The sequence below is a fragment of the Poeciliopsis prolifica genome, unplaced genomic scaffold (genome assembly GCF_027474105.1).
Source record: "Poeciliopsis prolifica strain line A6 unplaced genomic scaffold, Auburn_PproV2 SCAFFOLD027, whole genome shotgun sequence".
NCBI classification, from domain to species: Eukaryota; Metazoa; Chordata; class Actinopteri; order Cyprinodontiformes; family Poeciliidae; genus Poeciliopsis; species Poeciliopsis prolifica.
This window is the reverse complement of record NW_026562402.1, coordinates 1,284,633-1,297,039: the sequence shown is the minus strand read 5'-3', so window position 1 is coordinate 1,297,039 and position 12,407 is coordinate 1,284,633. Positions and strand designations below refer to the sequence as shown.

The 12,407-nt window shown below is 38.5% G+C and overlaps 1 protein-coding gene across 1 annotated transcript in view; it reads right to left on the bottom strand.

The window, feature by feature from the left end:
• LOC129371592 (plexin-A1-like) overlaps positions 1–12,407 on the bottom strand; it is a 260,658-nt gene that overhangs the window by 77,865 nt on the left and 170,386 nt on the right. Inside the window, exon 10 of the mRNA XM_055048267.1 lies at positions 4,036–4,236. Coding sequence (XP_054904242.1) covers positions 4,036–4,236 — 201 coding nt within the window. The remainder of the gene's footprint in view (positions 1–4,035; positions 4,237–12,407) is intronic.

The following is a 12,407-nucleotide window of genomic DNA, read 5'->3' as shown; positions in this document are numbered from 1 at the left end:
TCTTGGTCGTTGCTGATACTACAGTCTCTGTCTGCTCCACATGATTAGGAAGAAGATCATGTGGAGAATCTCCATATGTCTGTTTCATTTTGGGCTTCCAAACCCCTGGGGAGGAAATGCATGTGAGTGTGTGTGTGTTTGTGTTTGTGGAAAAAAAACAACAAAAAAACGAGGTATCCCCCGCTGCCCGCCTGCGTCCTGTGTGCGTTCCGTGAACACACTCTCTCGTCTCTGCATCGATGAGTTCTGCAGCTCCCTGGTGTATCTGACTTAGCAAGTTCAATGTTTCACTGTTTGGTGAGGGGCTAAATAATGCACAAAGAGACAGTAAGATTGAACGGATGAGTGTACATCCACTGCTGGCTAATTTTCCCTGTGATTTATTACCCTCGGCTACCCAAGAGTCGCAGGCGAGCCGTGATACATAAACTCACTCCTCCCTGCTGAGAATACCCAACACAATGGTGGCCGGAGTGGCGCTTCACAATCGCAGATGGATTTCCATCTATTGATCCTCTGCAGCTTCTGTTTGGACTATAACCACATTTTGTCTTTTGTCTGTAATATAGTGAATAAAGAAAGAGCATAAATAAATCTCCTGACATATGAAAAAAAACATTACTAGGAGCACTGATCATTTAATAATTACAGTTTGCCAGAAGATAATGGATGTTGTTGGTTGGAAGCTTTATTGGAGACAAACCTGCAAAGAAAAGTCTCTTTTTTTAATTTTTTATTTTTTTTTCTTTTGATTAATCTTGTTTTGGTTCAGAATTGTTACGTCTTCTTGGTGGAACTACAGGGTTTCTTCAAGTTTCAGAAAGTCAAATTTTGGACTTTTTAAGATTTTTTAATTACGATTAAAGATGTCACAGTCTGAAAACTAATATCAAGAATTTTTCAGCATAGCAGTTGCATGTAGTAAGTGAGCCAATTACAAAATTAGCATAGTCTACTCATGATAGATACAAAAAAATAGCTAGATAGAAAGAGTATATAAGCAGTTAGTCATCGCTAACTGCCTGGAGTCACAGAATGCTGATTTGTCTTTATCTCTATGCTACATGTTGCTAATTTTCATCATGCCTTAGTTAACATCGGCTGCTATATTAAAGTCTACTTTATTCATGGCTTAATAGCAAAAATGCAATTAAGCCATAATCACATCCCATGTTGTTCTATTTGGAGCTCACATGAGTCTAAAATATCACCAGCCTGATGTTAGTTTCATCTGAAATCAAATTCCCAGGCAAGTTTTGGAGAAGTTTCATGGCATAAACTGGAAACAGTTTATGCCATGAAAAGCAATTTTTCTCACAGTACTCAAAAAAACCTATTGGCATTTTTGAGATTCGGTTTTAGGGTTGTAGAGACTTGGAGACCACAACAAGCTGTGGCTGTTGGTAAGATAAGTATGGTGTCTCCTTTAGCCTGGTGGTGAGTGGCTAGAAGAAACACCACGTGTAACATCTTTTTTTACACTCTAAGGCTGCACTCAGATCAACTTAATGCAGTATAGTACACATAAAAAATGTTACACTTATTTTAGAGAGATTTACCAATGACTTATCAGCTACTGAATTAGCTTATGTCTTAAATTGGATTTTCTTTTTCCTCAGCTGAAGAAATGAACTCAAGTTAAATGTTTGATTTTACCATGTATTACAGTGTGAGATGCAACAGCACTGAACTGGGAATGTATTTTAGTTTTTTTTTTTTCATGTTTTCACCAGCGTGGCTGATAAATTCGTTGTCGCCTGTTGAGAGTCCAGGAGAAATGAGAGTTTTATCAAAGCAGTGTTGCACGGTTGAACAACTTCCTACCCAAACCAGGCTGCCCCTCTCCCCCCTCCCCCCTCTGCTTTTTCTTTCCCCATCCATTTTATTCCAGGAAAAACTTCCCATCTCCATCTGTTTCTCCCTCATTTGTTTGTTTGTTTCCCCCTGTTTGCTTGTTGAACTTGGGTCTGTTTTTCCCGTATACTCTCATCCATTTCTATACAGGACTCTCATCGTTTCCACCTAATCCCCTCACCTCCTCCTTGACTCTCTTTGTCTATTATGCTTCCTTAAGCCTTTTCTTTCACCTTATACGAGTCTATCTTTGTGTGCACGCGTATCTGTGTCCGTCAGTCTACCACACTGCTGCAATTCATCATCATTTTATCTACAGCTCCCTCTAATTGGATCCTATCACAGTCCCACCTGACGAGCAGACAGGCGGGGATGGGGGGGAAATGGGGGCTTACTCACTCCACCTAGCTCAGCCTCTGGTATCTACCTCAATCAACAGCTGCAAAGTTGTGTTGAGACCCGTGCGTTTCCTATTTTCCTTGACTCTTGCAGAGATAACGCTGGGATTTTATAAAAGATTGATGTGCACTGAGGAATGAAGAATTGAATGCAGGGGTGTGTTGGGGTGTGTGTGTGTGTGTGTGTGTGTGTGTGTGTGTGTGTGTGTGTGTGTGTGTGTGTGTGTGTGTGTGTGTGTGTGTTTTCAGTGTATGAATTCATCTGGTTTTGTCTTTAGTTCTGCAGAGGCAGGTCTCTGGCTCTTTCCTACAGCATCAGCAGTAACAGAGGTGCAGTAATGAATGTATCAGAGTCTATCATAAGACTGGGAATGAGAACCTGCACCGCACTCCAAAACTAACTGTGATGGTGGTTCTGGCAATGTGGGAGGAGCTTCTTCAATCTGCACTGTTAAAGGCATAGAGAGGCAGGAACAAGTGTTCATAAAACACACCTATATATTTTAATATAATTCTATGTAATAGACCTACAAAATATTTTTAAGACAGTTTGAAAGGGGAGCCAATTTTAATAGCAATTCTTGTGAAAGAAGTCTAAGTGCATAAGACAAAACAACGAGTTTCAACATTGTTGAATTTAGCACACTAGCATTAGCTTTTGCTATACACTGTAATGTTACAGCACTTTAGAGTTAGTGGGACTGATTTTTATGTTGGAGTGCCCACCACTGTCCAAAGCCTATTGGTTACACTTTTATTGTCATAGTAAAGGAGAATGAATATCCAGGCATGCAAAATGTTTCAGATTTTAAATTCTGAAACCTTTGGAACCAATGTGTCATTATAATTTTAGAGTCATGCTCCACTTTGTGTTTGTCTATCACATAAAATCACAATGGAAACTTTTTCACAGCGCTGTACTCTTTTTTTCTTAGAAGGCGTTTGATTAATGCCTGAGAAGAACACCAGAACTAACAAAAGTCTGTGTCTTACTTTGCCTAAGGAATAGAAATGTCATTCAAAGTAATGAGAGTAAAGGCCAGAATTCCTTTAGAACCATGCTATTTAAATATTCAGCTTGATGAACAGCACTTACTGTTTTTACAGCTCATTCAATATTCAAAAGGCTTCAGAGCAGACATGTCATTAAAGGACAAATCTGCCAAAAAAACTGGTAATAACAACCCTAAAAGTCAAACCTAAAAGCACAATCACTTCCGTGAAGCAATTACAGGAAGGCGAGCGACTAAATATGCATGATTTACCTCTCTGAAGCACAAAAGAACTGCAGGAGCTATCATTATGATCTGGAAATCAACTTCAATGATATGCCCATGAACTATTTTTGAGTCACCGTCCAACATCAGAGGCAGAAAGAATTCAAGGATCACAGCGCCCGGTGCTCGATCTTTCCTTCTGTAGAGTTCAGAAGCGCCAGGAGGTCGCAAATCAGCAACATGAACCTGTGGTAATGCAGAAGTCAGCTAAATGAGGTGCAGCAGCTGACAGGTGTGGGACAAGCTGATGGAAAGGAGCTTGGCGGTGCCCACCCACCCCCCCCCCCCCCACCTCCCCACCCACCCCCACCCCCAGCGCTTTTGCTGCTTCGTTCCACGTTGGACCGGTCGTGTGCTACGTTAGCTCAGAGCTGGAATCGGTAAAACGCCGACTGGAGCTCAAGAAATGACGACTTCTAAAATGCCAACAGCAACACAAAACACACAAAAGACACAAAAAACTCATGACTTCCTGGAATGTGTGTGACTTTTCACGCTGATCTTACTGTGGTTTTCTGACACTGGATGCTGGAGCTGTTGAACCTCAGCGCCGGGACGCTGTGCGTGCTGCCCTGGATGTGAAAGACGCACTCGTAGTTCTGCTGTCCAGACTGAGGCTGGGGCAGGTTCTGAGCCAGCAGGGTGATCGGCCTCATTACCCCGGCTGGAATGTAGATCTGAGTGGAGGGCAGGATCTGAGGGCAGTCCTGGAGGAAGAATTCGAAGAGAGGAAACGTAAATAAAGACAAATATTACACATTATATATGTACTTTTCCAGTTGTTTTTTAAACATTATGGGTGCGCTTATAGTGAGGTGTGCTCTATACCCCTGAAAATATGGTAAGTGTAACACAATGTGATATGAAACACTGCGGTACAATATAAAACATAATATGTCACAATATAATGTGAAATAGTATCATCCTCTATGGTATATTACAATGGTACAATGGAATAGAATGTAATATATGATGCAAAACAACATAATACAGTGTGAGCCTACAGGATATAATATGAAACAATTAACTGTAATACTGTATGATATAATGTGAGGTGGCGTGGCATGAATGAAGCAGGAAAATTGATTTGTAGCTGAATAAAAAGGCATTTTTTTAAATTCAACCTCAATGAGCCACAATCCAGTATAAAAGCGATTATAGGCAAAAAATCAAAACTAAGCTGAGTTTTTTTTTTTCTAGATTATGCTCATAAATGGGAAATGTAAACTTGGTGACTCTCACAGGTGTAAAAATACAACAAAGTATGAGGGACATTGTGGATCAAAAAAAATAAAAAATAACTTCCACCAAAAGTCAGGAATTTCTAGATTATGTTCACATATTTGCAACCCCCCCCATAAAATTCTCTATTGATGAAAAGGTAAAATAAAAAGATACTATTCGAGATGAATCTTCATAAATGTACCATTTTTGGTTTTCTTTTTTAGTGCAAAGTTCTGACTTTTCAATTACAGAGAACATCTTAGCATTTTAAATGCATGATTTTATACAATTATACTACTAGAAAGTGGCTCCACTCAGAAGATAATGCAGCTCTAATGGGAAGGCAGCAAAAGATTAAAGAAGCTAATTCCTGGAGCTAACTTTTGCCTTTTGTATGAAGGGACTGCATTTTGCTACACAAACTCATAAGAAAAAGAAAAAAATGCGGCTCATATCAATGAATCATTACTTAACCTGAATGTGAACATGAAGCAAAGCAAGAAGAAAACCATATGTCATCATTGCTTCAATCCATAGAAAAAACATGCTGATTTAAAAGTGACTAAAAATGCCTTTGGCAGAACAATTTGGATAAATTCCCTTGCGTCCATTATGATGAATCCGTTTTCTTTTCCCTTCCCAACAGCGTTCTACCACACTGGACGCTAATCCAGCGCCATCCCAGCTTCCTTTGTTCTCCGGCCGACATCAACCAGCCTAAAACCCTTTCTTACAAATGATCATTTCTCAGGAGGATCAGCTCATTTTTTTATTAAACACTGAATATTGAATGTAGCAGTGACTGGTTAAAAAAAAAAAAGAGTACAAGCCAATTTGGAAAGGTAGCCCTGTTGCCATATTAATGAGGCTTTTATGGATATTACGCATGTTTTGGCTTAAAGAAACCCACCACAGCATATTCTTATTCCTTTTGTGTGCACCAAACCGGCAGCCCGAGGCACCATCTCCCACCACACCGCATTGTAACACTGTTTAATGGATTAAAGTGAGATAACTGAGAGTTCAGCACTTTAAACAGCCATCTTCTTGATGCTTTTCAACCAAGAGCAAATTGGCCAAGACAACATATTTTATGATGTTAACTGAGACAAGAAAATTTTGCTTTTTGCCTTAGCTAAAATAAATGACAAAGGGGGAAAAAAAAAATGTTTTTAAAATGCTTCTCAAAATAAAATATAACTCAGTCAAGATCGAAGAAGCTTCTTAAGAGTTGAAAACTCTTAAATCTTCAGATATCAAATCAGTGTACAAGATTTAAACTGCTTGACTTTCTCTGAAAGCTAAACGTGCAAAAACAATGAATCAGAAACAGGTAGTTTCTACCCTTCAGATTAACCTCAACAGCAATACAAGAATGCTGTAAATTGACAGTATGTATAAATATTAAAAGGCAAATGAAACATCTAATCACACTTCAAACACCATCAAGCACACTGTAATTGCCCTATTGTGATAGCAAACATTTGTATCAAAGAGAAATCTCAGACAGCAGAATGCTATGTAAGCAACAGGGAAGCAGAGCGGAGCCACACCAACAGTTTTATTAACACAGTGATAGAAAAAAAAAAGGAAAAAAAAAAACATGAGTCTAAGAGAAAAGGAAAATGCTGAGAGGATGGCATAAGACCAGCCAAAAAACTCTTTTACTCTTTTCCAAAGGTCCTCATACCATGTAACAAATAATTGAGAAACTGCAACAATACTTCCTGTTGATATATTATTATTATTAAAATGTAAAAACAAAATATCTCTGTTTAAAATCACAGATATTTAATTTGAGATCCACAGATGGATGGATGGATGGATGGATGGATGGATGGATGGATGGATGGATGGATGGGGTTATCCCCCAAAGTTAAGGGGTTTTATTAGTTTCCATTTTAAAATGGTAATTCTAGAAAGATCTAAACAGTAATTATCATAATCCAGTGTGTGTGTGTTCTGTTTTTTTTTTTAGGTGAGTGTGAGTTTTTCTTGTATAGAGGATCTCTGCTGCATAGCTTTTTGCTGACCTGCTGTTAGACAGCACACCTGTCGGTAACTGCGTCATAAACATCACTGGGGATTTAAGTGATGGAGTCTTTTTTACTCTGATTCTGTGAGAATTTTTTACTCTGATTCTGTGAGCTTTTGTGTGTGTGTGGTTTCAGGAACTGATGATCTGACAGCAGTATCCCTGACCCTTCTCCACCTCCTCGTTATCTGACCATCGTTTGAGTGATGGGAGGTTGAGACTGTGGAAGACTCTGCACAATGATGACTCTTCGCCAAACAGTTAGTCACTGGTACCATTTAGCCACTCGAACATTCTTTTGTTTTTTTACTGAGTTTTTCTTGTAGCCCTGCTTTAAATATTTATGTTCAGTTACCTTAGCAACAGTAACTACCATATTGGAGGCTAATCAGAATCATGTTAACAGATTAAAAAATGATTTTTCCTCTGTGGACTTCTTTGACAAACCTGCCGCAGCAAAATCCTAGATGTTTCTAGAAATGTATCCTCAACACTCATGTCCAGGGCAGATTTGCCATTCAACCAACTCTTAGTTCATCCTTCTCCTGGATCTAGGATTCACCATCTCTGGAACACACTCCTTTTAAGACATTTCCGTTGTATCGCAACTAAAGACTTGTGAGGTAAAATAACTTTCTGTGAACTCCTCTACATAAATGCTGATATTTTTTTCCTCACAAAGTAATAGGAAAGAAAATTGATAAGAGATCAAATCAATGCCAGGAAGCTCAGCGAAGCAGACTGTTAGTGAGGCTGACAGTCAAAATTTTAAGCAGTCACAGATGCTGTCAGAATGCTCACGAGCCGATTCTAATCTTAGAGAAATAACAAAAAGACGAGCTGAAGGAAATATAAAAAATGAAGGGAAGTTCAAAGAAAAAACACGACGGACTCCCTGAACGATTCAGTCGGGATGGAAGAAAAATAAATGTACAGAGGATCATAAATCAATCCCATAATGATGGAGAACCATCATTATGTTTTTGCTAAATAAATGAACATGGAGGCAGAATATTGGAGGTATTGTTTGGATGATTGCTCCCTCTGTTTTTGGATGCTGTGTGCCTCGACGGGTTTTTTGATGGTTGTTATGATGCATAACCGTGGCAACAAGGTGTTTTCACAACAGGGAGCAGCTGATTTGCATCTCAAAAGCTAAAGTTCAAACCATATCTTCCATCGATCATAAAGAACATGTCTCTGCCTGGCTTTCCGACCAGAAACAGATTTAATGAGGAGAAGCAAAAGCAAATGATGGGGATCAGCAGTGGTTGCCAATAACTGATGGTTAGGACATGTTTCTATGCAATATTATCTATGCTGCCCAAAACAATTGAGCCGCTAGATTTAATCAGAGGCTTCTTCAGCTCAATGGCAAAACTTTCTGAAGATACTTGGATAATACGACTTATCACTTTTAATTTCTCTTTTGTGTACGTAAATCATTTTTTAATTGATTTGGAATCACCATGAGTCACATAGTCTACTGCTGAAGTAACCTGAACCTTCAGAGACACAGACAGTTACAAACTCAGCCTTACATCACATGGAAAACGTTCAAACAATAACTTATGTCGATCCAAGATATAGAGAAAGTCATGCATGCGTTTTTCTTTAGTCGCATTGATTTCTCCAACAGTGTATTAAATAAATCAATAAGATGGACTAATGCAAAAGAAAAGAGCTTCTTACTAGTTTTTAGAGTTTGAGGGATCCCTAATAATTTGAGTTTTGCCAAAAATAAGCATCCAACTTTGAAAGCGACTGCAAAACTGACCACCAGATCAATTTATGGGCTCTGCACATAAAATATAGATGCATGTGAATCACGGTGGCATTCCTCTGAAGAACGTGATTGCACTCAAACACATCCCTCACATTGGGCTTACACGTATTGCACAAAAGACACCACTGAACAAACCCCTGAAAGAGACAGAGAGGGCAGCACACAAAGGAGGCAGGGAGCGAACAAAAGATTCAGCAGCAGAGGATTGTGAGCAGCATTGCAGGAGCTGTGGGAGCATTAGGAACTGTCTGGTCTGCATCGGTTCAAACACAATGAGACACAACAATCTCCTTTACCTGGGGGAATCCTCTAATGCCTCCTTTCTCTCTCCACCCTTTTCTCTCTTCCTGCAGTTCACAATTGATCTTTTCTACATTCTGTGTAGCATCCCTGTTTTTACCCCTACTTTCACCTTCCGTTTGATCCTTTCTATTGGGATAACGGTAGATGCATTCCCCTTTCTTTTTCCTTCTCCCCAGGACGTTCTTTAGATCCATACCTGGAATTCTGCCACTGGTTGCGCCTGGATACCAATCTGTACAACTTCAGATCAGCGAGAGGAAATGTCTCATTAAAATCTGAAATTATATCGTTGGGATTTAGAGATCAATGGAGATGAGAAACGCCACAAACCAGGAATTTATTTAAAATGTGATAGAGGTGGGAATTTATTGCATTGTTTATTGTGAAAAAAAATTTCTTAAACAAATTTCAACTTATCCTTCACGAATAGCTACACAGTTATCTAAAAAAGAAGTAATCAGGAAGCTGAATATAAATAAACAGCACACGTTTACCTGCGGATACAATAAATAACACAGTCTATATTGGAAGCACACTATCGCCATCTAGAGATAGAGGTGGGTAGAATAAGAATGGCACCGGTTGATCATAACGTTGCTCCACCATAAATAGATAAGTTGTATAGTGAAGGAAGCTAAACTCCTGCTACAAAGTGTAGCAGGAATCCTGTAAACTTTGTAGTTTACAGGAAGCAATCAGAAAAAAACCTTTGCCAGCGATGGAACGCCTTAAACATTCCTCTTTCTCTGACTTCAATTGCTCAATATGTGGAAGCGCGGCCAACACAGACCAACACAGACTCAACGACTTTGTTCATTTCCTCTGCTGCCATTGCCAAACAATACTCTTAGACAGTCTCCAATTCTAAAACAGTGTCCACAGCTTCTCCTGATTGCTGATTGGAAAGTCTACCAGAGTGGAAATTCGACTAGAGAAATTGAGCTCAATGAGAGAAATCCCAGACGAAGCACTGAAGGAAGATGAGAATCAATTGGAATTGAAAAAGAAAGGAAATAGGCTAAGTCAACTTTGTAAAATCTGCAAAAATTTGTGAAAAAATGTGAGAAGAGTCACAAATACATTTGTGAGGCACTCTAGAAAATTCTCTAGAAAAAAAAAAACTACGTTTTTGAAATCTTTGCACTGGATTATTAAAGTGAGAAATGCCTTTATAAAAAAATAAAATAAAAAAATAAATAAAAAAAAGCTATGTTTTTTAGACAAAATGTTGCAACTGGCCTGCAACAAATAATAAAAAAATAATAATAATACTCACGCAAACTGAACATCTCACACTAAAAGACACACACACACACACACACACACCCACACACACCAACACACACACACACGCAAACACACTCTGACACCAATCCAGAGCTAAATCTTGCCCTCTGGGTTTGAGCTGTAAACTAGTGCTGGGGCCTGTGGAGTGTTTTACAGTAGCCTTGGGGCCAAACACACAGATGCTGTGATCAAAGGAGGGGAAGGTAAGCCTTCAGAAAGAAATTAGTCTGAGCCTCCTTTCCGAACTGCTGCTGTTAAATCTCTATTAGGGTTTCTAGCAGTTTCTACCACTTTGCTGCGTTATTTATTATAGGTTCAGAAAAGATTTGATTCCGTAAAATCTATTGATATAGAAGCAAATGAGTTGGAAAACTACAACAGACAATAGTGAGTCAAATTCAGAATTGATGTTAGCAAATGTTGGGCTGTATTTTTAATCCTAGGACCCCTCTTATTCAATATTTCTATTCTCCCACTAGCTCAGGTTATAATAGGAAATAACATTAGCTACCATAAGTATGCAGCTGATACTCAGCTCTACATTACGATGTCACCAGGTGACTCTGAACCCATCCAAACACTGAATAAATGTTTAGAACAGATAAATGTGTGAATGTGTCAAAACTTTCTCCAGCTGAACAAAAACAAAACTGAAGTCATTATTTTTGGACCTAAAGAGGAATGATCTAACGTCAATGCACAGCTTCAGTTATTACAACTAAAAACTAGCAATCAGGCCCGAAACCTGGGAGCAGTGATGGACTTGGACTTGAACCTTGCGAACCACATAAAGACGATTACAAAGTCAGCCTTCTATCACCTGAAGAACATCTCCAGGATTAGAGGACTAATGTCTCAGCCAGATCTAGAGAAACTCATCCATGTGTTTATCTTTAGTCGCATTGATTATTGCAACAGCATCTTCACAGGCCTGTCCAACAAATCAATCAAACAGCTGCAGCTGATCCAGAATGCTGCTGCTCACGTTCTCACTAAAACCAGGAAGATAGAGACATAACACCAGTTTTAAAGTCCCTCCACTGGCTCCCTGTAGCTCAAAGAATAGATTTTAAAATACTGTTGTTAGTTTATAAATCAATGAACGGTTTAGCACCACAATACATCAAAGATCTGCTGTTTGTTGTATCAACCTTCCAAACCTCTCAGGTTCTGGTTCTGGTTCTGGTCTGCTCTGCATCCCAGAACCAGAACCAAGAGAGGAGAAGCAGCTTTCAGCATCTATGCACCAAAACTTTGGAACAAACTTCCAGAAAACTGTAAAACAGCAGAAACCCTGACTTCTTTTAAATCGCAACTAAAAACACACCTGTTTAGAATTGTATTTGAAATGTAATATGTAACAATGTATTGTTTATTCCATGATGCATGACTTTGTGTTTTTGTGTTTATGATGTAAAGCACTTTGAAATGTCTTGCTGCTGAAATGTGCTATACAAATAAAATTTGATTGATTGATTGATTGATTGATTGATTGATTGATTGATTGATTGATTGATTGATTGATTGATTGATTGATTTGAATTATAGGTTACGCTTTTATCAGAAACATCAATTTGTTTTTCTGGTAGAAATAGTTAGTGAGAGTTAAACAACTGCTAGTGAATATGCTGGCAGAGTAGGTCAGTTACAATGAATTTTGCTGGACGATAATTTGTCCCAGAAGTTATTGCAATGAATAACTTTATGGCTTTGACACCATCTTCAAGTCACATTATGCCAATGGGATAATATGGCAATGACACCTTTAAAGATCAATATACTTTAATTTCTAACAAAAATTCAACACTGGAACTTTAAGACATTTTAAACATCCAAAATATATCAACAAAACACTTGACACATCCAATACAATGGACATGGACGTATTTGGAAACAAAATTGTCCTTCAACAAAGTATTTAGTTTAAAAAAATGCACCAGACCAAAGACTTTTGTCATCCACTCTTTGGTAGAAAGAGAGAGAGAAATGAGAGAAAATATCTTGCAAATGTAAATAATCCAGCTCGTTTTAATTTATTATGTGATTAATTTATATATAGCTCATTGCGACTGGCCTATGTAAGTGTTTGAATGAATGAGCATTTATGTCAGTCAAAAAATGTGCTTCTGCATCATTTTGAAATTTGGACCGTTGCATCAAGAGTTGCAAAGGTGCAATAAAAAAAATAACTTAAAGTTTGTGGAAGGCCAAAAAAACACTCAACAATTATTAAATCTTCTGCA